General features: G+C 41.9%; 1 protein-coding gene across 16 annotated transcripts in view; it reads left to right on the top strand.

Annotated features, from left to right (window-relative positions):
- KALRN (kalirin RhoGEF kinase) overlaps positions 1-24996 on the top strand; it is a 492139-nt gene that overhangs the window by 74471 nt on the left and 392672 nt on the right. For 8 of the 16 annotated variants that reach the window (XM_083404304.1, XM_083404303.1, XM_083404302.1 and 5 more), the window contains exon 2: positions 3690-3920. The exons of 6 other annotated variants lie outside the window; for them this stretch is intronic. In XM_083404304.1, the coding sequence (XP_083260430.1) occupies positions 3690-3920 (231 nt within the window). The remainder of the gene's footprint in view (positions 1-3689; positions 3921-24996) is intronic. 2 more of the 16 variants (XM_083404294.1, XM_083404301.1) reach the window with 1 other exon arrangement.

Here is a 24996-nt window from a genome sequence, read left to right as displayed (position 1 = left end):
TGAGCAAGCCCCATTGGAATAAGTACAGCTTAGTTCTAAGGATCAGGGTGCAACACATGGCGGTTTAAATTGGCTCCAAAGATGGTGGGGGTTATTGTTTTTATTTGTTATAATGGTATGTAGTTTTGTGTTCTTATACTGCAAACTAACCTGTGATCCTCAGATGAAGGGCAGGATGGAAATTAAATAAATAATGACCAACTCCTACTGAAAGCAAAAAGACATTACTGTTACCAAATTGTCCCATTGGTTGCATACAGAGCTGCATAGGAAATAGAATCAGAAAATTGTAGAGTTGGAAGGGACCACAAGGATCATCTAGTCCAACCCCCTGCAATGCAGGAATCATTTGCCCAACATGGGGCTCGAATTCACAACTCTGAGATTGAGAGTATTGTGCTCTACCAACTGAGCTAGAATTTAGGTACTCTGGAAGCACACTTATTGAATTGTTGAAAAATAGACAAATCCCTCAGGCTAGCTTTACTCTGAACATGGGTGGCCATGACTACAAATTGGTGTCATTTAAGTGCATGGTGTATGTACTGTGTGAAGAAGAACACCAATCAGAACTATGCATAGTATTCTGTGAATAGGATTCATAACATAAGTAGAAAAGATTGTGGCAACTACAGTTTTTAAGTAAGTTTGCATACACCCTAACTTTGGCTGGATTGAGACCCCTATATAGAACTGGACTCGGCAACTGATAACTCCCATTGGTAACAATAGTCATAGTTTCACAGCACCAGTCACCCTTGCAACTTGCTTGAAGTTAACTAACTCTGTAGGCAGGTGGTGTTAATTCATGGGACTGTCTAAGAATAAGGATGACCTATCAAAGGAAATCTGTGCATTCCAAGAAGCATTCCAGGAGACATTTTGTGAATGGAAGAAGTTTATGCCAGAAATTGGCTTTTAAAGAACATAGATACCGTATAAGACAAGTGCAAGATTAGCATCTGTAGCTCTGTCGTCTCTACCCAAACCACCAATCTGTTCTAGGCTACAAGCTGGGGAAAAGGTTTCAGGTTTTACTAGCCATCTGGTTTACCTATTGGTATACCAGTGGTAATAAATGACATCAGTATTTTCACAACCAAATGACATTGGTGGGATTCTATTACACCAGGGATATTTGGGTATATGAGCCCAAAGACGTTTCTAGTTAACAAGGTTACTGGTATTGACTTTGCTGAGTTAATAACAGATGTAGCAACCAATGTATGAATTTCAGTTTTTCCACAACACTGGGAAAAATGAGAGCTTCTATCCATGCCCACCAGACTAATGAGTCTCAAGTGTTTTATTTCCATTGCAGACAAATTAAGGGAGAAGGAAGGGGGCTTACCATGCCTTAGGCTTTATGCCATCAGAAGCCTCAGCATATCAAACCAATAGGAAATTTATTTTTATTTTTGAGGTTTAACATTCCCTGTGTAGATGAGATCTTCAAAAGAGCTTAGTTCACCATTTAGGCATCTGCCTAAACATTAAGGGAAGAGTTTCCCCCTGTTGAGTTCTTTGAAAAGCTAGTCTTACTGCAGTCTCACAGCCCTTTTCAAGGGTGGTGAAGGTGAATTTACTTCAAAGACTGCTTTGAGCTTCAAACCTTCTGTGTGATATCTTTATAGTCTGCTGCTTTAAAAATATACCATTTGTAGGTGAGTGAAATGGAGGGGAAGAATAGGATATTGTGGCTCTTGATCCTTGCATTTGTTCATTTATTCTGCTATGCCAAAAGGGGCCAGAGCCATTAGGTTGTTGCTTAATGCCTTCTTAAAGAATGGCTATCATGTGAGTCATCTGTGGGTCCTTTTGACTGAAGGTAATTATGAGTCGATGGGACGCGGGTGGCACTGTGGGTTAAAGCCTGTCAAGACTGGCCCGTACGGGCAGGGGTACCTTTACCTTTACCTTACTTTAATTATGAGTCAATCAGAAATATATTTTTTGGGAACACTGTTGAATCTGCAGTAGCCTTTGTAACCATTGATCCTCTCTGTCTGATGGAGTTGGAGTTGGAGGAATTCCTACTTTTTGAGAAGATTCCAGAAGGTGGTGGTGGTAGCTTGCTGCTGTATTTTCCCATAGGGCGCTACACAGTTCTATGCTGACTCCTATCCTTTTCAACATTTATGTGAAGCCATAAGTGAGGTATCTGGAAGGCATGGCATTCAGTGCAATCAATGTGTGGTTGTCACACACTTGCTTCCCTCCTTTCTGTCACATACAACTGAGGTGACTTACTCCATATCACTGATGAGTTGGATGGGGGCCAATAAATTGAAGCCGATTAAAGATAAAACTGGTAATGATGGTAGGAAAATCTCTTGTTCAGGATAGTGGATAGTGCCATTATATAGTTTAACCACTAGATGGCAATCTAATTAGTTGTATCTGCATGGAGTCAGGAGGAGCTGAGGTTTTAAATACCTTGCCTGGCTTTGTGACCTCTTCCATGAGAGGTGAATAGCTATTATGTTTCTTCTCTTTAGTTGGAGGGACTTTGCCACTGCTGTATTTGCCTTGGTGACTTTTGTATTAGATTATTGCAATGCACTCTGTATGATATGGCTCTGAAGACTGCCAGGAAACTACTGCTGGCCCAGAAAGACTAGTGTGGGCAGGAGGGAACATATTACACCTGCTTTTAAACATCAGCACTCCGAAAAAGGTCACTTACAAGTGCAATTCAGCATGATAGTAAGAGAGAACCATGGCTAGTCATAGAATACAAATCTGGACTAGATGGATCGGTGTTCCGACACAGCAGAAGAAGGCCTCATCTCATATACTTCTATTAACAACTAAATAAATTTTAAACTGTTTTGGTAGCATAGCTGAGAAGAGATCTAGAAATGTAATACAAACATAATGTAATACAAACACCTACATAATGCATAACATAAATAGAGTGCCTGAAGAAAATATTAGGGCTGCCACAATGAATCATAAGAGTAATTAATATAATGCAAAATATTTTATATATTCTATATAAACATTATAATTATTTATTGCCCATATACAATGAAAGCATCATCCATGCAACTAATAAAATCATCCACAACTGGGTTATGAGGTTATTTCTGGCTATGATAGATGGGATATATTCCCTCATAAACCTGAATCAACGTTCCCAAACTTCTACCTACCATTATTGACAGGCTCAGCCAAAACAGAATAAAATATAAAAATATGTAGTAATATGGGAAAACTGCATCAGGGCTTGAAAAACATCAAATACCAGTTTCCTCAAATGTTGCTGCTAGCACTTAGTGTGTGTGTGTGTGTGTGTGTGTGTGTCACACACACATACTGTTCTGTGAAGGTTTGGTAGCTAAGATTGTGCGGGGGAAAGCTATCAAAACATCCTAGAGCAAAGAATTGAAAGCCTAGATGTAACTTCAATGACTCATCTAATCAATTGAACAATATGAGGGGAAAGAAATATAAGTTGTAGCTGGCTCTAAATTTGAGAAATAATGGTTCCTCTTAATTAATCAGGTGTCTTCTTCCATTATTAATATTATTACTACTACTAAGGTTTGCAGTGGTTTGGCCCATTAATCAGCCCACCAGGATTTGCCTCTAAAAGAAAGAAAGCAAAAAGCAAAATGAGAGGAGGACAATGTGAAAGTAAGCTGAAAGAGGGAGGGAGAAGCTTTGACTCACCTGTGCTTCCTCAGCAGCCAGGGAAGAGAGCAGCAAGCCCCAAAGGCGAGAGAGCAGAAGAAGCTGCAGCAGAAGCCCTGCCGAACCCAGACTGCCACAACTGGTGGAGGTCTCCCATACCAGAAGCCAAGACAAACAACTGGGGGAAGCAACTTCCAGAGAGGTATTCCAAACAGGGAAGACTACAAAACCTGAACATCTTTCCAGTTGGCACCCTCGGGTGAGGCCTGAGAATCCAAAACAAGGTCAGCCACCATTTGGACTTCAAAGTGCCCCAGGGATGGAGAGAGTCCCCTGTGAGGGTTTAGTTCTCCCCCTGCCCTTTGCAGCTAGGAGCTGATGACAAACCTGACAGTAAGAACACAGTGAAAACTCAAGACCGTGTTGAATAGTTGGACACAAACTCTTTCACGCCTGTGTCCAGATAAACTTTTATCAGGATAATTATGTTTACAATATAATGGAGAGAAACTTGGTATGACCCGAAGTTGTGAAAGACAAAATGTGGTCCAATGAATAGTGTTAGACTTGAATGTGAATATGTGAGTTTTAGTCAAGCTAGTGTCCATTGAGTGCCTTTGAGTTACTGTAGCTGTTCTAGGCCTCAGGGATTTAATCAGGTTTTAATTTATAGTGTTATACTTTTATTACCAGAAAAGAGAAGCTTCTAGTGCTTGCCTAATGTATTGTCTCCACCATCTCCACAAACAGATTTGTAGTCTTTTTCTTGGCATAAAGAGGCTAGCATAGAAGGAACTTAGTTCTTCGGGGCCTGAAGCCGTTTCTTGAAACTTGTGTGTTTACTTGTCTGTGAGTGGAAACTATAATTGCCTTTGTTGGCTTCTGTTCCACTGAAAAATTCCCATGTATATTAAATACTCGCAGTCTGATAGCTCATGCCAAAGAGCATTTTGTACCCCAATCCTAAGCCTCGTGTATGAAAGTAACTTCCACTGAATGTTGGCCTTAGACCAGGGGTCAGCAACCTTTTTCAGCCATTATCCCTCAGACCATGTGGTGGGCCGGCAGCAACCTTTTTCAGCCATTATCCCTCAGACCATGTGGTGGGCCGGACTGTATTTTTTTGGTGGTGGGGGGAAATGAACAAATTCCTATGCCCCACAAATAACCCAGAGATGCATTTTAAATAAAAGCACACATTCTACTCATGTAAAAACAGGCTGATTCCCAGACCGTCCGCAGGCCAGATTGAGAAGGTGATTGGGCCACATCCGGCCCCAGGGCCTTAGGAGGCACCAGGTTGGGAGAGGTTGTTCTAAAAAGTTAGTAGCAGGCCCACCCTTTGGGGGGCATAAACTTCAGTTTTAAAATAACATTGGGGGTAGGGAAATGCTGGTCACTCTCTAATCTGGTGTCTGAAGCCACTTTGCCATGCCTCATATAATAGGGCATCCTTGGATTCCACTGAATGAAGTCGATATGCTTCATAGTTAGAGCTTGTTCTTTCTTCATGTTTTTAATCCTTGCGAACGTTGGAATGATTTGTGGGCATTGACATGAAAAATCCACATCAATGTAGCAGGAAGATTATTTAGATAGGGTATAGGGATGCTTAGTAAATTCCCCCCATTTGAATTTCTCTGTATATTTTGGGGTGCTGAATAATCTGATCTTGTTTGCAGAGTGGCACTGACACATTAGCAATTTGCTGTTCTTCTCTCTCTTTTGTTTTATTTCTGTACCTTGTCTAAGTATGCTGTGCATCTGCAGTTTGCTTCAGTCTTCAGCCACATCTCTCCCCATCGTTATTGATTATCAAAGTACACAAGCACATATGTGCATTAATTAAAAACTGAACCAAAAGGGAGTCTTGGTATGACTGCATGGGGACTGTAAAGTGCAGCAAACTGGGCATGTACCAATTCCAAAATTGATTTTAGAAATTCTCCAAGTTAAAATAGGAAGGCAGGTGGAGTGGAACATGAGCCAGATCCAACCCACAAAACAATAACAGAAGGGGACATCTGCTCATCCATAGTGGGATACTAGATTTCTGTCAGCTCCTGCTCACAGATATTGTCTGCAAAATTCACATGCCTTTTTATTCCAATGGTAACACTTTCCATATGGGGAATTGCTTCAGTGAACTCTCACTAAGAATACAACTTGTGCTGCAACCAGCCCAACATGAGTTTTTGCAGTAAAAGCAAGAGAAAAAGCTTTTTATTAGACAGTACCATTTCAGGTGAGAAAAAGTGTGTGTGTGTTATGTAAAAATATTCTTCCATTAAAAGTTTTCTGTGTCTGAGGGAAAGGGGAGGGGGGAGCGCAAAAGATGAGATCAAATATTCTTGTTCAGATCCTCCTTGTCATTCCTGCCTTTAGTGTAGATGGGTTTGCTGCATCCCCTCACTCCTCACTCGGGCTGGGCAATATATCGATATATTGTCCAAAATCGGTTTGAAGTCCATATTGTGATAGTGGTTTCATAATTTTTGACCTGGCAATATATTGTGAATATTTCTCTCTCTCTCTCTCTCTCTCTCTCTCTCTCTGTGTGTGTGTGTGTGTGTGAGAGAGAGAGAGAGAGAGAGAGAGAGATGCAAAAAACCATGGGGAAAACCATGAAGCCAGCCCAGGCGTCTCTTGTTTCCTGCAGCCCCTGTTAACTCTGCCTGCCCAGCTTCATGCAGGGGACAGCGAATCACAAAAGCAGGGGCTGGCAAAAATCACAATGCAGGAAAAACCATGAAGCAAGCACAATACCAAATCAAGCACATCTTTAAGAAAAATACACTAAGGATGAACCCTACAAGAGAAGTCTTAAATATTATTGGATTCTGGGTAATACAGGGAACTGGTTCTGTTCATGGAGCAATTGGGATTATATTTGCCCTTCTGTGATTTTAACACAGATATTGATGATTAACTTCTACCAGACACAGTATTTCTTATGTAAATATTCAAATGCAATCATGGCTGATTAGACAACTCAAACGTTCCTCCCTTAGCTTAGCCTTTGTTTTCATTCAAACATTACATAAGGTATCCTTGATAACACCAGTGTCATGCAGCCTTGCTTTCCTTTTATGCCATCTTTAAATTATGCTCGATAGTTAGAGGCCATCTTTAGTTAGAGCAATTTTTAGAGGTTAATCCAAGCTAAGGTAATTTAAATATTGGCAGAGAGCTGTAGACCAGGCGTCCATAAAACCCCTGTACAAAGTGAAGAGATTGATTTTCTTTTTGCTAATAAAAACAAACAGTTGCGTCTCCCATATGGTATCCTCTTGTAAAATATTTACATCTGAAAGGCACCCAGATCCTTACTGAGGACTGAAACTTAAACCATGTTGGTAAGAAGTAAGAGGGCAATAAGAAAGGCTCTTAGCCCAGCTTCTGGATCCCCCTTCCTTTTCATGTTGCATATAAAGCAGGGGCTATGGGCCACCTTCTGCTCCCACAATAAAGGCAAGTAATCTTCCCTAGTTTATGCAGGCTTGAAAATAATAGTATCTGATTAATATTTTTAAAAATAATAAAAATAAAGCAGTTGTCAGCAAGCACTGTTACGTGAAGCTTGAGATTTTAATTCTACAGAGCTTGCCTGCTTTCATGACAAGTGTTGTTTTGCCCCTATGAGTATGGCAGGGGAAGTATTTGACCCCCCCACCCTGTTTTCAGTGGTGTCATGGAAATTTTTGAAGTGCAGATGCTGTCCCAACAGCCCCCATAACCCTGCTACCAAGGGTGGGCAAAAATGCAGGGAGCTGTGTTAATTGTGCGTGCTTATATCTATATGATCAGAAGGTCGGCTGTTCGAATCCCCACAATGAGGTAAGCTGCCGTTGCTTGGTCCCAGCTCCTGCCAACCTAGCAGTTTGAAAGCACGCCAAAAGTGCAAGTAGATAAATAGGTACCGCTCCGGCAGAAAGGTAAACGGCATTTCTGTGAGCTGCTCTGGTTTTGCCAGAAGCGACTTAGTCATGCTGGCCACATGACCCGGAAAAACTGCAGACAAATGTTGGCTCCCTCAGCCGGTAAAGTGAGATGAGCACCGCAACCCCAGAGTTGTTTGTAACTGGACTTAACTGTCAGGGTTCCTTTACCTTTTTTTATATCTATATGACACACACACACACACACACACAGAGAGAGAGAGAGAGAGAGAGTAGAAGTAGTAGTATATAGCATAATGTCCAATTTATCAGGACCTGCTGATTGCCCTTGTATAGTGAGCTTGCCTTCTTCTCTGACTGCCTCCATACTAATCTGCCACAAACAATTGTAAAACTTGAAAGCCTTATTATCAGCTCATTTGGTTGCCAAGGTCCTCCACTGGCACTCTAGCAGATGATGTCATTGCTCCTATTTTGAAAAAAGTCCCACCTCTGTCTGTTTTGCCTCAAATTGTCCAACATCTTCTGGTCACATTCATGCAGGCTAAAATAATGTATCATGCCAAACCTTAGTTTATTAAGCTTGGCAGTATATCCAGGTTGACAAACAGTAGCTTGTGACTGGCAGGCACACCAGAATAAAAAGCATGTTTGGTGTGATGTCTCAGTTGACACACCTTGGTTACAACTGTTACTTCCTCTCTGAAGACTGCCACAGCATAGAGACAGGAATGGATGGAAAACGTAAAATCCACAATGAGCTATCACTGCTAGTTCCTTAAACAGGGCTGGCTCAGCACTCTAATCTATCCATAGCCCAGCTCTGGCTGGTTGGTTCCCTATATATAGTAGATCCCAGTACGGGCAGTAAAAACATTACTTTTATATGGGAAATGATTAACAAGACTAATTTACATCTGTCTCATCTGAATTCTGTTTCAAACCACCTGCAGTTCCCTCCCTATGTCTTCTTGAACCCAGTACTTTGGCAGCAGCTGATTCAGACTCAGGAAGAAAACCATGCCCTTCTACCATAAGCTGGCCCCTTTTTCAAGGAGAGGCGGAATGACACCCTTGGATACAGCTTAAGCAGCAGTAGTGTGACCCATAGCCAGATACATGCTTGGGGACAAGGACAATCATGCCCTCAGTAACACCGTTCTGCTATTATTGGCATCACATAGATTGACACAGGTCGCTGGTCCTGGTCCAGGTCCAGCTAATACTGCATTAGCTGGCCTTGATGCTGAATGAGGTCCCAGCAAATACATGAGGTATATACAGAGGTGTCGAGTCACTCTGCTTTGCAATACGTATACATTGCCGAAAATGGGAACCAAAATAATTCTCTTATGAAATGATCTGGGTGGAATCTGGCACTGTCACAGGCACAGAATGGCTGCTGCTGGAGTGGAAGTGAGTTCTAGCAGGAGAGAGAATGAGATCTCTGCCTATTTCCACCTCCCCCCTAAAATCAGCTCCAGAGAGTTGGGTGACCCTCCAGAACAAAGTGGAAGGTGGGGTGTGGGTGTGTGTAGACTGTACTTAGCAGTCTCTTTTGCTAGATCAAACTACCTTCTGTGAGAACAAGGACCTCAACTGCATCCCACCATTTTCTTCTTCTTTTACTTTGCCAGATTTTTTTTTTTTTACATTATTTGGTGGTTGGATGCTTTCCCACACACGATAAAAAGGCTATTTCCTCTTTCAGTTATTTATCATCAAGATCTTGAAGCACATGTTGCTGTTTAAGTGGGAACAATTATGTACTCTTGGTGGGAGGCTGTAATGTTCTTTTGTAAGGTGGAGCCAAAAGATGGTCCAGGAAAGCTGTATCTCTTTATTACACGGAATGCTTGGACTTGGTTGTACAGTTTATATAGAAAATAATAAATTGTCAGGAGCTGGGAAGTGAGAAACACCCACCCATCCCTCCCCAAGATGTGTGTGTGGGGGGGAGATAAATGCCTTTATTGACTAGAAAGAGTGTCGGGATTAATAGTTAAAACACCACATGAACCTCACAGTGGTCTGATTTTCTGAGTAAGGGCTTTCCTCTTGACATGCACATATGGAAAACATGGTGTATAAATAACAGGATCCCTAGTTTTTCTTAGGAAACCATTCCTTTAAAAAAAAACAACAACATTAGTATGGCAGGCTGGTACAATCCTTTCAGGTTGTACTGTTCTCTTCATATTTTAGGCCATCGCCTTCTACGATTTGAACTGATCTGATCTTATTAGAAAAAGTAAATCTACAATTCTAAGCATACTTACTTATCTGGGAGCCAGCCCTGCTGGAATCAGTTGGGTTACTTCTGAGTATGTACAGGTGTGTAAGAACACACAGTTATTGATTTCATTTTATTCTATCAGTCAATACAATTTATTGTATTGCTTATCTAACCCATGAGTGGGCAACTTCTTTCTTCTATTAAGGGATGCACTCCTTTAGGGACAAACTGCCAGGCCAGCATATTGGCAGTGATGTGTTTTTTTGAGCTAAAAGTGGACACCTTCTATATCTTTCTACCAGCCCCTTTCCCCCTGTTTCCCCTGCCACCCAGTCATTGCAACCCACATGAAATTAGGCCATGGGGTATGGGCTGCCCATCCTGGTTAATCCTTTTAAAAAGCTGTCTAAGGAAGTAGCTGTCGCCACATCTTGTTAGGATCGTAAGAATAAAATTCTGATACTAGGTAGGCAGAGGTGTGAAGTCCTTAAAACATGTCTGCAATCCATTGGATGCCCTCTTCTGTTTGCAGAGAAGCCTGATCTGTATCAAAACAGTGTGTCGTGATCGTTGTGGCATAGATTGTCTCTTCATGTTTTCTTTTAGCAGCTACACAGGAGGTATCCAGAACACTGTGTTATTGCCGAAAGCACTGCTTCTGCAAGTTGCAAATTAAATCAAAATGGTTAACTCTCTTTTATTGCAGTGTCTTTGGCCCCCTTTAACCCTTGTGCGGCTTTTGGAACAGCTGTTGGCAAATTTGAGTCCTCCAGGCAGAAGAGTGCACAAAAGATCGGCTACATCAGGGTTGTGACCTTGTGTTAATAGAGACACTTTTATTATGCGGTTATCAAATGACTTCCTTTTGCTTTATCCTTAATGCTGGCTGGTATAATAGTCTTGTCAAAAGTTATTTTCTGGCAGGAAAAAGGATCGTGACTTTCTGACATCAGCTTTTGTGGAGCCTGCCTGCCTTTCATATTTCCCGTCTGCATGCTTGGTATGAAATTTGTTTGTTTATTTGTTGCACTGATAGGCATCTGTTTCCAAATATCCACATTCTGTGAAAATTCAGTTCAAAGTGGGCCACATTCATAGAGCACAGCTACTTTCTCTTCCCCAAAACAACCCTCAAAATACAGTTTCAATATTGAATCATTGTGTTCTCGGTACAGTTTTTACTGATCTCATTATCCAAGAGGTCAATTTGCATAAGCCCTTTGTAATCTGCTGGTCTTGGCCAGGGCTACTTTGAAAAGGGAGTTGGGAGTTAATGGGCAACCTCAACTCCTCAACACGCCCTCTTGCCAATTTCCGTTCTCACGATTGCTTCTTATCCCCACCCTAGACCTTGGGAATGAATTGGACCTGGTTGTTGAGTGAAAGCAACTTCAGGAACTAGCGGATGGAAACGTAATACTTGCTGAGATAGTATACCTGTGTCTGGAAACTTCCACTTCAGACAGCAAGTGGGAGTTCACTTGAGTCAGTGATTCTCCGTAAAAATATTACCTGCACATAAAAAAGCTAGCATAGCAGAGGGAGGGCTAGGTTAGATCCCTTTCCTCAGACATGTTAGGTTTTTTTAAAGCTTTTGTTAGTTTTTTTTATTTTGGTTTGGAAAAAAGTATTCCCCCCCCCCCAAAAAAAATTCTGCCATCTGAGGTAGCACAAGCTCACCTATTCATTGAGAAGAAAGTTTAAGCAGAACCTTAAAGGGGCAGCTTTCTGGCCCAAACTATAGCATTCCATGCTGTTGCACAGTGCCTGGCCTGGCCTGGCAAGCTGCCTCTGCAGAGGGAGTGGATGTGGGAGTGAGGATGCCACTTGTTGATGGATCCAGACTTGATGACTGCAGTCTCTGGGGGTCCAGACTTGAGAGCTGAAGCTCAGCTGATTCATGGGTGTTGGGTTTAGACTCAGTTGTGAGTCTTGAGCCTAGTTCCTTCTAAGCATAAGCACCACTGCCCCCTCCTCTCTGTCCATACCTGAGTTGCTACTGGAACTCAGGGTTGTGATATTTGTCATTTTATCACTAGGAGGCACTTTTTAACCAGATCACTTTACAGCACAAACTTTGGATAAGCAGAATGGGCACCATACGGTAATTATTACACTTTATTAAAAATAGTTGTATGAAGCGGTCCTAATTGACCCAGAAGCCTGAAAAAAATAGGGGTTCAGTCAGCAAGCAGCTATGTATTATTCACGTCTTTTGATAGCCAGTTCATAAAGCAGAACTGGGATTACAGTACTTTCTGAGTCTATGACTGAGAATTGAAAACAACTAATCATTTGAGGATTTCTTCCTATAGGGAATATATTTATACGTAAGCGATGAACAGAAATGTGAGGTGGTAACGCTGAATACTCTGTGGCATGTGGAACGTGGAACAGCAGCTTTCCTGCCAAATAGACTAGACCAACAGTGGTGAACATGACCATTCCTACATATTTGGGATGTCAGCCACATGCTAAAATTCCAAACAGTCAAGTCTGTCTTTTTTTATTACTTAGGGAGTCTGTTTTAAATTTAGTTAGAAAATGAAATGATTAAATGTGGCTCACTACCAAGTATGGAGAACTTTTCTGCAATGGATGTATTTGAGCTTACATGTAACAATGACTACCTTTTCATAAAATGATTTAAATTAAATTGGAACTTTGCTGCCTCAATGGCTGCAGTCCAAAGCACATTTCTTAGTGGACAGTTAGCCAACATGGTGCCATCCAGATGTTGTGGACTACAGCTGCTACCATCCCTAGCTATTGGGCATCCTGGCTGGGGCTGATGGGAGATGCAGTCCACAACATCTGAAGAGCTACCCCTGACTTTGTATAAACATGTTTTGTATAAACATGCTTTTAATTACCCAGTTTCCTAACCACACACCCCATGTTATTAGGATGAAGCAAAACTGATGTGTTTAAGGACAAGTTGTCTGAAGCATAGCCATGTGCAAGGCAGGTAGGCAGGATGTTGGTCACTGACAGATAGGTAGTCTGGGGGAGGCAAAGAAAGGCAGGACAGGGAGCCAGGTATAATAATAACAATAATTTATACCCCCCCCCCCAATCTGGCAGGGTTTCCCCAGCCAACAGAAAGAATAAGAATAAGAATAAGAATGTGATAAAAGATCAGACATTAAAAGCTTCCCTAAACAGGGCTGTCTTCAGATGTCTTCTAAAAGTCAGGTAGTTGTTTATTTCCTTGACATCTGATGGGAGGGCATTCCACAGGGCGGGCGCCACTACTGAGAAAACCCTCTGTCTGGTTCCCTGTAACCTCACTTCTCGCAGTGAGGGAAGCACCAGAAGGCCCTCGGAGCTGGACCTCAGTGTCCTGGCTGAACGATAGGGATGGAAACGCTCCTTCTAAGGTAAACTTAGCTGATACATTGATGAGCTGGGAAATTGGGCATTCTGGTGTGGACCATCAGAGAGTGGCTTAGACTTCAAGCTAAAGCCAGGCAAGAGTTCAAGCCTTAAAATATCAGCTGATGCTTACAGTACGAGCAAACTGCAATACCTCCTTCAGACCAGAGCATTGATTCTCAAACACTGATGAGCTTCATCTTGTGGTAAGCTATTGTGGTGGTGCAGAGAGGTTCCTGGGGAGGGGCTGTCGCTCAGGGATAGGACACAGGTTTTGAATACAAAAGATCCTGGGTTCCATTCCTGGCTTTCTCCAGGTAGAGCTAGGAAAGATTCCTGTCTGAAATCCTGGAAAGCTGCTGCCAATCATTGTTGACAACCCTAAGCCAGATGGGCTAATAACCTGACATAAAATAAGGTAGTATAAGGTAGTTCAGTTCATCTTCTGTTCCTGGCACTTTATATTACTAGGGCATCAACAATGCTTGTGATGTTTGCATGTATGGAGAAAATGGTCGTTCATCTTTCAAAGGTTCTTTCCATGTTTTCATGCTTAGTCAATAGCTTGGAAAATTGTGTGCAGACATGCAGTAGAGGCATTTGTGGGGGGTGGGAGCTGTATTTCAGATGCCTGCCCAGCACTGCACTAGACAGATGTTTTAAAATATGCATTGTTAATCCAAGTGTTAGATGACCAGTCAAGACAGAAGATATTTTTGTAACTATATTTGCAAGAGAAACTTAGTTATTAAAATATCAGTTGCCTGGTTAGAAATCAGTGCTTCCTGTTCATTTGTGTTCTAACACATGTGGAGAATCATGCCACACAAATTAGATTTCTTTTTTTGATAGATTTACAAGCTTGGTGGATCAGGGGGGTGCTGTGGACATAGTGTATCTTGATTTCAGTAAGGCTTTTGACAAAGGCCCCCATGATATTCTTGCAGATAAGCTGGTTACATGTGGGCTAGATGAAGTAACTAGGTGGATTTGTAGCTAGCAGACTGACCAAACCCAAGGAGTGCTCACTAATGGTTCCTTGTCATCTTGGGGAAAAGTGACACGTGGGGTGCCACAGAGTTCTGTCCTAGGCCTGTTGTTGTTCAGAGTGTTTATAAAAGACTTGATTGAAGGAATTGAGGGCCATCAAATTTGCAGATATCACCAAACTGGGAGGGGTGGTTAATGTCGCAGAAGGCAGAATCGGAATTGAATATGGCCGTAACTGATTGGCGAACTTGGTCAAAACTAAGAAAACCATAGAATCATAGAATCATAGAATCATAGAATCATAGAGTTGGAAGAGACCACAAGGGTCATCGAGTCCAACCCCCTGCCAAGCAGGAAACACCATCAGAGCACTCCTGACATATGGTTGTCAAGCCTCTGCTTAAAGACCTCCAAAGAAGGAGACTCCACCACACTCCTTGGCAGCAAATTCCACTGTCGAACAGCTCTTACTGTCAGGAAGTTCTTCCTAATGTTTAGGTGGAATCTTCTTTCTTGTAGTTTGTATCCATTGCTCCGTGTCCGCTTCTCTGGAGCAGCAGAAAACAACCTTTCTCCCTCCTCTATGTGACATCCTTTTATATATTTGAACATGGCTATCATATCACCCCTTAACCTCCTCTTCTCCAGGCTAAACATGCCCAGCTCCCTTAGCCGATCCTCATAAGGCATTGTTTCCAGGCCTTTGACCATTTTGGTTGCCCTCCTCTGTACACGTTCTAGTTTGTCAGTGTCCTTCTTGAACTGTGGTGCCCAGAACTGGACACAGTACTCCAGGTGAGGTCTGACCAGAGCAGAATACAGTGGCACTATAACTTCCCTTGATCTAGATGCTATACTCCTATTGATGCAGCCCAGAATTGCATTGGCCTTTTTAGCTGCCGCGTCACACTGTTGGCTCATGTTAAGTTTGTGGTCAACCAAGACTCCTAGATCCTTTTCACATGTACTGCTCTCAAGCCAGGTGTCACCCATCTTGTATTTGTGCCTCTCATTTTTTTTGCCCAAGTGCAATAACCAATTTCGATAGGGACAAATGTAAGATTTTACACTTAGATAGGAATAGCCAGCTGCAACATTATAAGATGAGGGGCACATGTCTTGCCAGTAGTACATTTGAAAAGGATATAGGAAACTTAGTAGACCACAAGCTTAACATGGGTCAACAGTATGATACAGCAGCAAAAAAGAAGAAAAACATAGTGCTCTGTTAGACTACATCAACAGAAGTATAGTGTCCTGATCAAGGGAAGTAATAGTACTGCTCTGTTCTGCCTTGGTCAGATCACAACTGGAATACTGTGCCCAGTTTTGGGTGCCCAAATTTAAGAAGGATATCAACAATTTGGAACATGTGCCGAGGAGGGCCTAAGATGATCAAGGTTCTGGAAACCAAGCCTTATGAGGAACAGTTGAAGAAGCTGGGTATGTTTAGCCTGGAAAAGAGGAGACTTGAGAGGGCTGTCATATGGAGGATGGAGCAAGCTTGTTTTCTCCTGCTCCAGAGGGTAGGACTCAAACCAAGTTAAGAGAAAGAAGATTCCAACTAAACACAAGGAAGAACTTTCTGACGGTAAGAACTATTCAATAGTGGAAAGGACTCCTTCGGGAGGTTGTGGGCTCTCCTTCCTTGGAGGTTTTTAAGCAGAGGTTGGATGGCCATCTTTCATGGATGCTTTAGCTGAGGTTCCTGCATTTCAGGGGGTTGGACTAGATGACCCATGGGATCTCTTCCAACTCTACAATTCTGTGTTTCTGTGATTAACTCATCTGGAATGTTAAGCATGCTTTGGAGGGAGTTTGTGGACAAGACTGTTAAAAAACAACAACTACTGTTAATGACTATCTTGACAAAACAAGACAAGTTGACAAAACAATGACAAGTTGATTGTGCCATAAGATTTGATGGACTAGAGTCCCCTTATTAGATGCACGAAGTGTTGTTGGGAGGTATAGATGAGAGAAAGTAAACAGTGGATTTAAACAGCAATGGAATGTAGAAAATTCAGTTTCCCGTAGTGGAACAGGAAAACCATTATTTGTCTTGATGCCCAAACAAATAAAATCGAACCTTGGTATTAGTTCTAATTGAGCTATTTCACTGGAATTTTCCTTCTGAAATATCATTTTTAGAAGATGGTAGCTTTCAAATCAGTGACAGTGTGTCCAGGGAATGTCCCCTAGAGTTTCTGAAATAAATGAATGGGATATTTCTATGAGTAAGTGGAGGTTGGCTACAAGTACTGCAAAGGCTGCCATAAATTTGCGTAATGGGCACATAAATGTGAAATGGCCCAGAGTTAACACTTACTGTGTTTTAGAGTCTAATTTCTGTTGTAAAGTCTATTTTCTGTCCCTGGTCAGAATAATGCTCTTGAAATTATGGTTTCAGAAAAAGGCGTATGTAAGGCCTCCATTGATGCTTTTTTGGCCTGAATAGGTTGGCAGTGTTGCAACAAGTTTAACAGGGCCTGTATCCAGACTTATGACTCTGTTACAGCTCTGGACTTACTGATCACTTTCTGTTCTTCTCAATTACTGTAAACTGTGGTTTTCTGTGATAATGATCTTGGCCCTTCTTACTTAATAAGTAGGTCAAATTCAGAAACTGAGCTAGAAAATAGCCGTAAATTAAGCCCATATGTGTAAACTGCTGTGTTTTCAGGTGTGGACGTAAGTCTGCACAATGCTGAATGTGCAAAATATCCTTGATTCTGCAACAACTGGGTCAGTGGGATAGGATTATAGTCTGACTGTAACCCACAAACCTCTTACTCTGGTATAATCCTATGTTTGCCACCTGGCCTTTTCTAAATTGGCACAGCTGGTATTTTTGTTTCCCAGATGGTATCATCTCCCATCCCTCAATTCTATATTTGTGGAAGCCAAGAGCTGGTTTTAAATACAAGTGCTTGTATAAATGAATGCCTGTATATTCAAATGAGCAATGGCTACTTAATCCCAGCTAACCCTCCCACCTTCTGGACAGCAACCCTAAATAATCCTGATGTGTATTCATAGAATTCAACATGACATCTCCAGAGTAAGAAATACTTGAAATGTAGGGCAGATTTAAATATTAGGAAGGAGACTCACTTCAAATATCACACCAACCAGATTCTTAACCATAGTTTAGAACCAAAACCATAATCTAAGGTAAACCATAGCGTGAAGCTGCTTTTCCCATCTACTTTCATCTTTCAGCACTCTTGCTTCTGTGGTTCAGATAATTCTGCTTTGTCAATTCAGACACCACAACAAACCATAGTTAGTACATTCTCTGGTTTGTAAGCTCACCTCATACCATAGCTTTTGATTTTTGCTTCTTAGCCCATTAGATGTCTGGTCTGTCAGTTCAGACATCAGTCTTAAGTATAGGTAAGCTTCTTTAACCATAGGGATGCACACATTCAGCCATTGTGGAAGGACTGAATAGTGCTATAGTTGAAATAGACCTCAGATGAGTGTTCACTTACCACAGATATCAGACCTAAAATTCTAGATTGCCTTTCCTCTAGTGTGTTTGTTGTCTTTCTTGCTTGAGTGTTTGAAGTATTTTACTGACACGCATTGCTTCAAAAGCCCCATCAGTTAATAAATCAATAAATCTATCTGTATGGGGTATTAGTTCTGAATGAAGAGGTTTACCTTATGAATGGTTTTGCATTAGACCAGGGATCAATATTGTTAGATCTCTATAGGTTTTCCAGCCTTGTGATTCTTCCAGGTATGTGATTCTGCTACATTGGGTGCCCTGCATTGACAGAAATATAGATTATATTTTTAAAAATCTGCAAGTTTTGTATATGAAAATTAGTTCCTTCGAAACAAAAAACAAAAATACAGTTTGAATAAAGCCTATCAAATTCAGGGTATAGTCCACTATCAGTAGACTACATTGGCTTAGTTATGGTAGTTTTGTTTTATATGACTTTTATTGTGTATGCTTGCCCAGCATATTAACATATACTCCCTGCTGAATCTATTTCACTTCCTGATACATGTTGTAAAGGCACTTAATGGTTTACTGGACATTATGGACATCAAGGAATTTTTGAACAGTTCCTTTCTGCATCTGTGGAGAATTCCAAGAACTATGCTTAATAAGATTATTCACTTAGGACATATGTACATTTAAGGCAAAACCATATAAGATTCCAGGCATGCCCGCATAACACCCTATATGTCTGTCATATATATTTAATAGATAGCATAAGAGGCCTTGTCCTTGCCTTGAGATTGCTCCCCAGGCAATCTCACCAGCAGCTATGCTCACAAATAGCACTACTGGTTTAATTGATGGGTTTGATGACCCAGCTTTATGGCTCTAGTGCTTATGCCTCAGTGTGTGCTCAGCCAGTGCCCTTTAATTGTGCAGTCAATTAATTTTATTCTCCAATATGCATGACAAAAGTCGTTGCCATCTCAGTAGCATTTCACATTAAACAATCTAATAACAAAGAAAGCAAAACAGAAAACCCCAACTCTAAAACAGACACACACATTTGGTAGCCACTCGCATCTTCCTGACTTTACTTGCTTTCCTTAATCATGATTGTAAATTGTAGCTTGGCTAGGGAGTTAAGATAGCGATCTTTATATGGTGAACAGGCAAACTACATTAATTCAGTTAGCTTCAGAGAGAAGTTGCCATACAACTAGCCTGCATTGCAGATGGGATAGAGCAGAGCTTTCCAAACTTTTCATGTTGGTGACACACTTTTTAGACATTCATCATTTTGCGACACAGTAATTCAGTTTTACTAGCAAACCAGAGGTTTAACGAACCCTTTCCAGCCCTGGGAGGAGTGTGGGGAATGTTCATGCGACACACCTACACACTGCAGCTGACACACTAACATGCCGCGATACGCAGTTTGGAAAGCTCTGGGATAGGGCATGACAAATATGGAAGGTATACGTAAGTCAGATTTCCTCTTCCCTTCTTTTATATCTTTTCATCTTCACTTACTCTCCTTTGCATTTATATGGATATATTGTCTACAATAAGCAGGGGCATGTACTGTATCCATCACCATCTAATGAAGCACCTGTATTGTGCATGTCAACTCTAGTGATTATTTGTGCATTGCACAATTGTTTGAAGACTTGATTTCTGTTATTCTTTGATTCTATATATAGCTTATAATTGATTTTAAAAGTTGATATTGGGAGAGGAGAGGTGTCCCTAATTCACAACATCCTACTTTCCTGATGCACCACGCTGTGAGTCTGTCATGACCCAGAAACAGAATGCAAGATGCAGCTATGAAGATGAAGGGGATGGACTATGGAAATAAAGCGTGATTCTCAGTAACTAGTGGCATTGGGTGCAGCTTAAGTCTCAATTAACTGATATATTTGAGTGTACTCCTTTACTAAGTGAATCCTTTCCATCCAGTCCTACTGGAGAAAATAAATGGCTATGATCCGTTAAATGCTGAAATAAGAGCAAAATCTGGCAAAATCTGAGTAACAGGGATCCTCCTGAAAGGCATCTCTTGCAATATTCAATTGATCTTCCTCCACACTCCTCCCCCCCAACAAAATGATAATCATTATGATGGTAAATAAATGTGACCTAGCCTTAAAGCTAAAGATACAAATATATATATGTACAATATGTATGTGTGTGTGTGTGTTCATGTGAGTCTATGCATGTGCAGGCGTTTGCATGTCTGGCTGTGAGACCTGGGCATAAGTGATACTGAACTCTATAGGACTTTGTTCTGAATGTACATGTGCAGTATTGTGCTGCAAATTGTTACATGGAGATAATGTATACATATATGTCCATGTGCAATGCATCGGTATATTGAATATTCTGCTGTAGTACATTCTTTGTTTTAAAAAGCCCTTGTCCTATCTATCTGTGTGTATGTCATCTGGTTGTAAAAATATTGATGCTTATAGTCCATAATGGTCTTTGGAGAAAATCTATTTGATTGTACTCAGGGGCAAAATGCATTTTTAAAGAGCCATAGTCTATTTGCGTAAGAAATATTGGCAGAAGGCTTACATGCGATAGCTAGTCGCTGCTGTTTTGCAGTCAATGTGAGTTATAAAGAATTGAACAAGGCTAGGGTGACGTTAGTTTCTCTTTCCCATGAAGATCTCCTGGAAAAGTAATTCACATCCAGGGGTCAGGTCCAACCAAATAATTCCTCCCTGAATTGGAATATGTGCCGCACAAGCCCTGTTATTCCAAAGTGACTCTGAAGTCTTCTTGTCCTGTATTCTTAGGAACATAAGAGGATGCCTGTGGATGAGGCCACAGGCACTCTGTTCTCATAGTGGCCAACCAGATGCCCAAGGTAATCCCACAAGCAGGACCTGAATGAGCGCACCCTCCCCACATGTGCTCCCCAGCAACTGGTATTTAGAGGCATACTGGGCCTGGCAGCAGAGCTAGAATGATCACTATATCCTCCATTGATTTGTTTAACCCTTTTTAAAAACTATCCTTGCCTTTCTATTTCTTGTTTCAAACTAAAGCTCCGGGAGATAAGTCATGCTGGGAAGTGAATATTATAAGCAAATATTAATACATGCAAAAGGGACGCGGGTGGCGCTGTGTGGGGTGAGCTCCCGTCGTTTGGTCCCAGCTCCTGCCCACCTAGCATTTCGAAAGCACTCTTAAGTGCAAGTAGATAAATAGGTACCGCTTTATAGCGGGAAGGTAAACGGCATTTCCGTGTGCTGTGCTGGCTCGCCAGAGCAGTTTCGTCACGCTGGCCACGTGACCCGGAAGTGTCTCCGGACAGCGCTGGCCCCCGGCCTCTTAAGCGAGATGGGCGCGCAACCCCAGAGTCGGACACGACTGGCCCATACGGGCAGGGGTACCTTTACCTTTAATACATGCAAACAGGACTACATAGAGCTCTTTCCACCTTGTAGCAGGAATCAAGGATAGACTAGTCAAGAAGGTCTTTATTCTGTCTTCCTTATTAATTCCCTCTTGCCTGCTGGTCTTTGGCTGCTGTGTGGGAAGTAAGGCCTGTCACATCTTGACAACCAGCTAGGGTGGCCATATTCCCCAAAGTGAAAAACTGGACAAAGTTGTCACCCTCCAAATCTTCCAGGACGCCATTTTGTAGCCCGAATCCCGGATGTATGGCAGCCCTACAACCAGCCCACACACAGCCTATTCTCTCATGGTTACTTGCGGAGTCCCTCTAGCCCTTCCTGGCTTAGAAGAAGAGATGAAAGGAAGCAGCTGCATATTAGTAGAAATGGAAGCTGGGCAGACTGCTTTGTCACAGGCAGGAATGTAGATAGTTAGCAGCACATTTCAACTCTGCCATTTCAGTTCGAGGGCCCCATTTCCACATGGACAACCTTCCAGGTACACTGTGATGAATCAAAGGTGAAATGTTCCGAAAGGCCTGCAAGCACCATCTTGCTAGTCAAGCTAAGCGCAAACTAATTTGTAATTGCTGCAAGGATGAGGTCATATATGTTTATGTTCACTTGCTTTGATATATGCTAATTGGCTTGCTTTGAAGCTGTGCTTCTCTGTAGGCCTGGCCTTGGGATGCTGGGCTCTAGGCCCAGGATAGCTGCCACTTATGGCCTCACCAGCCAGGTGTGATGTTCTGGGTAAGCTGACATATGCTACTTTGTGCATAAAGAATATATTCTTGTTTACTTGTGTGTTGCATCTGAGTTTTTAAAGGGATTGATTGACAGGATCGCAGCGTTGACACCAGGAAACCTGAAGACGTGTATGACAAAATTTCTGAAATGCATATGACAAAATTTGGCTCCATTTCTTAGATCATTGGGTTGCAATCTTCCCAAGAAAATGCTTCCTGTTTTGTTCTGGTGCTATCAGCTAGTTGAAAATGCGTGCCATCTATAGCAAACTTGAGTGCTAGTGTTGCTCATTAGTCTAGGTAATAGAACAGGCTAGTCCAATTAATTAAGTACCTTAAAAATTGTCTAAAAATTTGCTACTTCTTTCCTTCAAAATCATCTGGATTTTAGCCCTTTAAATAGTACATTTAAATGGCAGTTTGTGACCATTCTTAACAGAACCTAAAAAAAATAAAATCCAAAACTTTCATTGCAGTCAGTGGAAGAAAGAACAAGCCTGGTTCAGCAAGATCATTAATTTGTCTTCTGTTGAACTTTTCCATCAGTGTCTTTTTCAAAAAAAATAAAGTTTTCAATCGCTGTATTTTTTTCTGTGCTTTACTCATTTTTAACAGGATTAATGCGCTGTAGTTTTTAGGCATGGGGGAGTTGGTTTTCTCTTCCCGAGGCGAGAGGGAGGTGTAGACAATAAGTGAGCTGTAGTAGTAGCGGTTGTAGTGGGAGGACTGGCACCATGCACAGAACGCTAGCAGCTGCTGCTGCTATTTATGTTCCAAAAGTTATTTATTTGCTTTAGGTGGTCTGTTGCACTGGGGGAGTGGGGAGTGGGGCTCCATCAAATGCTTCTCAGAAGCATTTGAGCAAATTGGCCTGTTCACACTGTACTCTGTCCAGCATGTCCTTCAAACTAGATTGTTCCAAAACCAGTGGATTCAGCTGGAACTTAAACTTTAACTTAGATTAATGTCAGCAAAGGAATGCAGCCTTAATCCAAATTGTATGTTAGCTTGAAATACTGTTTGGATAAGCATTACTGGATGCTAATAATGTGAAACCAGCTGTGTTGTCCAACCCCAAAGATGACTAGATTCGGGCAAAATGGAAGTACACAGAAGAATGAGCTTGACATATTGTAAAACAGGCCACTGGCTCTTGATATGTGCAGCATCTAATAGATGGGGCCTGATGGAAATTCCTATGCTTCAATTCATTGTGCTTTGGGTTCTTTGCATAATAACTTGTGTGGATGTGCATGCAATTAAGATTCAGATTCCCCCCCCCCCTTATTTGTTATGTGGAGTCCAGATGTTTTCATTCAAGGCAGCACTTCTGTTGTGAGGATATTCCTGCTGCTCTGGCAATATATTCATTGCTGCTAATGAGATTGTTGTTGGGTGTGTTGGTGAGTGTGGGTCATGGACATTTACCAGATAGTGCCAACCTATGACTTCCCTGACAGTTAGTGCCCAGCTTCTGTTTACTATGGATGTCCACAACATGTTGTAACACTTAATTATATCAACATTTGAGCTGCTATTTTCAGCCTTCCACTGCAATCTTGCTTCATCATTTTGTGAAGCTTTTGTTACTATGAATTGAGTTCAGTGTAGTGCTAAGTGGGGTATGCATGCAGGGAACGAGGTCTGCTCATGCAATGGGACTTCCCTCCCTCTTCCCTCTAAACCCCCCAAACCTGTTCTGGTCCCCAGTTTAGGGCTAAACTAAAAACCACACACAGTTGTGTATGACATTCTGTCTGTGTGCAACATTTTCTAAATGTCCCCCCCCCCCCGTATCTAAATAAAAAGCAGTTTCAGGAGAATACTGTCAGTGGAGGAAAGGCCTGGAGGAATGGGGATTCTTAAATCCTGCCCCCTTTCTGTTTAAAATGGCTACCAACTTTTCCAGGTGAAAGAAAAAGCAGCTGGGGGAAGCTGCCATTTTGATGGGGGAAACTACTTATGGGGGAAATGTCAAATACTCCCTTCTGTTATTTTGATCAAGGATTGAGCATCCATTAAAAATCAGAAAAAGGGGTTACAAAGAACAGCATGTAATGCCTGGTTCCCTCACTGGAGACAAGTTGAAAGGGTCAAAAATGTATAGTCTCATCTTTTAAAATGAGGGACATTTGAGGAATGCAGTCATTGAGAATTTGGCTGCCTTCAGCTATATGAGCAGCTCCACACTTCACAGAGGACTAGGAAGATCTCAGATCTCCCAGTCTTTGCTGGGAGGTCAATAAGATTAACGTCCTATTCTGTTAGAGCTCGAGGCCCACGTGGGAAGTCAGACCATGCCCCCATCTGTGGCTTGAGTCAGCAATCCGGAGTACCTGCAGGACCATGGAAAGCTCCCAGAGTTCTGCTGAGGCAGCTTTACAAGCTGTTGTCCTCTCAAGCACCTAGATCAAACTGAAGGTTTACATAGGTTGATGGGACCTGTCCTGTGTAGTAATCCTTCCCTCTCCAGAGGAGTTGCCTGTTTGTTAAAGGGTCCTCACTTTATTTTGCAGTATGGCTCCAACAGAGCTGATGAGACTGAGGCACTGTGGGACTCGGAGATGTATTCTCTGACTCAAAAGAAGGTGGCAGTGCTGCGTTCTCTGGCCAGGAGGGTCCTTCAGAAGGTCCTGGCAGTTCATCCCTCCAGAATGGAGACAGAACCACCATCTCCTTCTCCTCCTCCTCTTCCTCCTCCTCCTCCTCCTCCTCCTCCTCCACACAGTGCATGGTTCCCAGGTCTGGGGCAATTAGCAAAATGAGACTCTTAGCGAAGCCTCTGACTTTTTTGTTCACCTGGCATAAATCAAAAGATCATGCCATTTGATTTTGTTGGATTGAGGGTGTTGCTGTCTTGGGTTCAGTGATTGCATTTCCCCCAAGAGGGTCATGTTCAATGTTACGCATGCCTTTTCTTACAAAAAACCATGCTTTTCCTGAATAAACTCCATGGAAATACTTAATGAATTTCTCTTACGTTCATGGGAATGTAGTATTACTCTCTTGAGAGTTGAGCTCAATTAATAATTGTTTTCAGAGTGTCAGTGAAGTTACATTGAGATTCCCCTTAATTGATCTCTAATCTTCATAGCGTCCTTTTTATTCTTGCATAACTGATCATGTCTTTACACAAAGCTTGCTAATTTCTGAGACTCTCCGAGAAATTAGAGTGCAAACCTTTTGAACCAGAAACTTGTTAGACCTCCTTCAAATTTGCAAATCTCCTTCAGACTTCATATCAGAC

The sequence above is a fragment of the Podarcis tiliguerta genome (assembly GCF_965153285.1).
Source record: "Podarcis tiliguerta genome assembly, chromosome: 1".
In the NCBI taxonomy this organism is placed as follows: Eukaryota; Metazoa; Chordata; class Lepidosauria; order Squamata; family Lacertidae; genus Podarcis; species Podarcis tiliguerta.
Note: the sequence above shows the minus strand (reverse complement) of the source record. Positions and strands in the feature narration are given on the sequence as shown.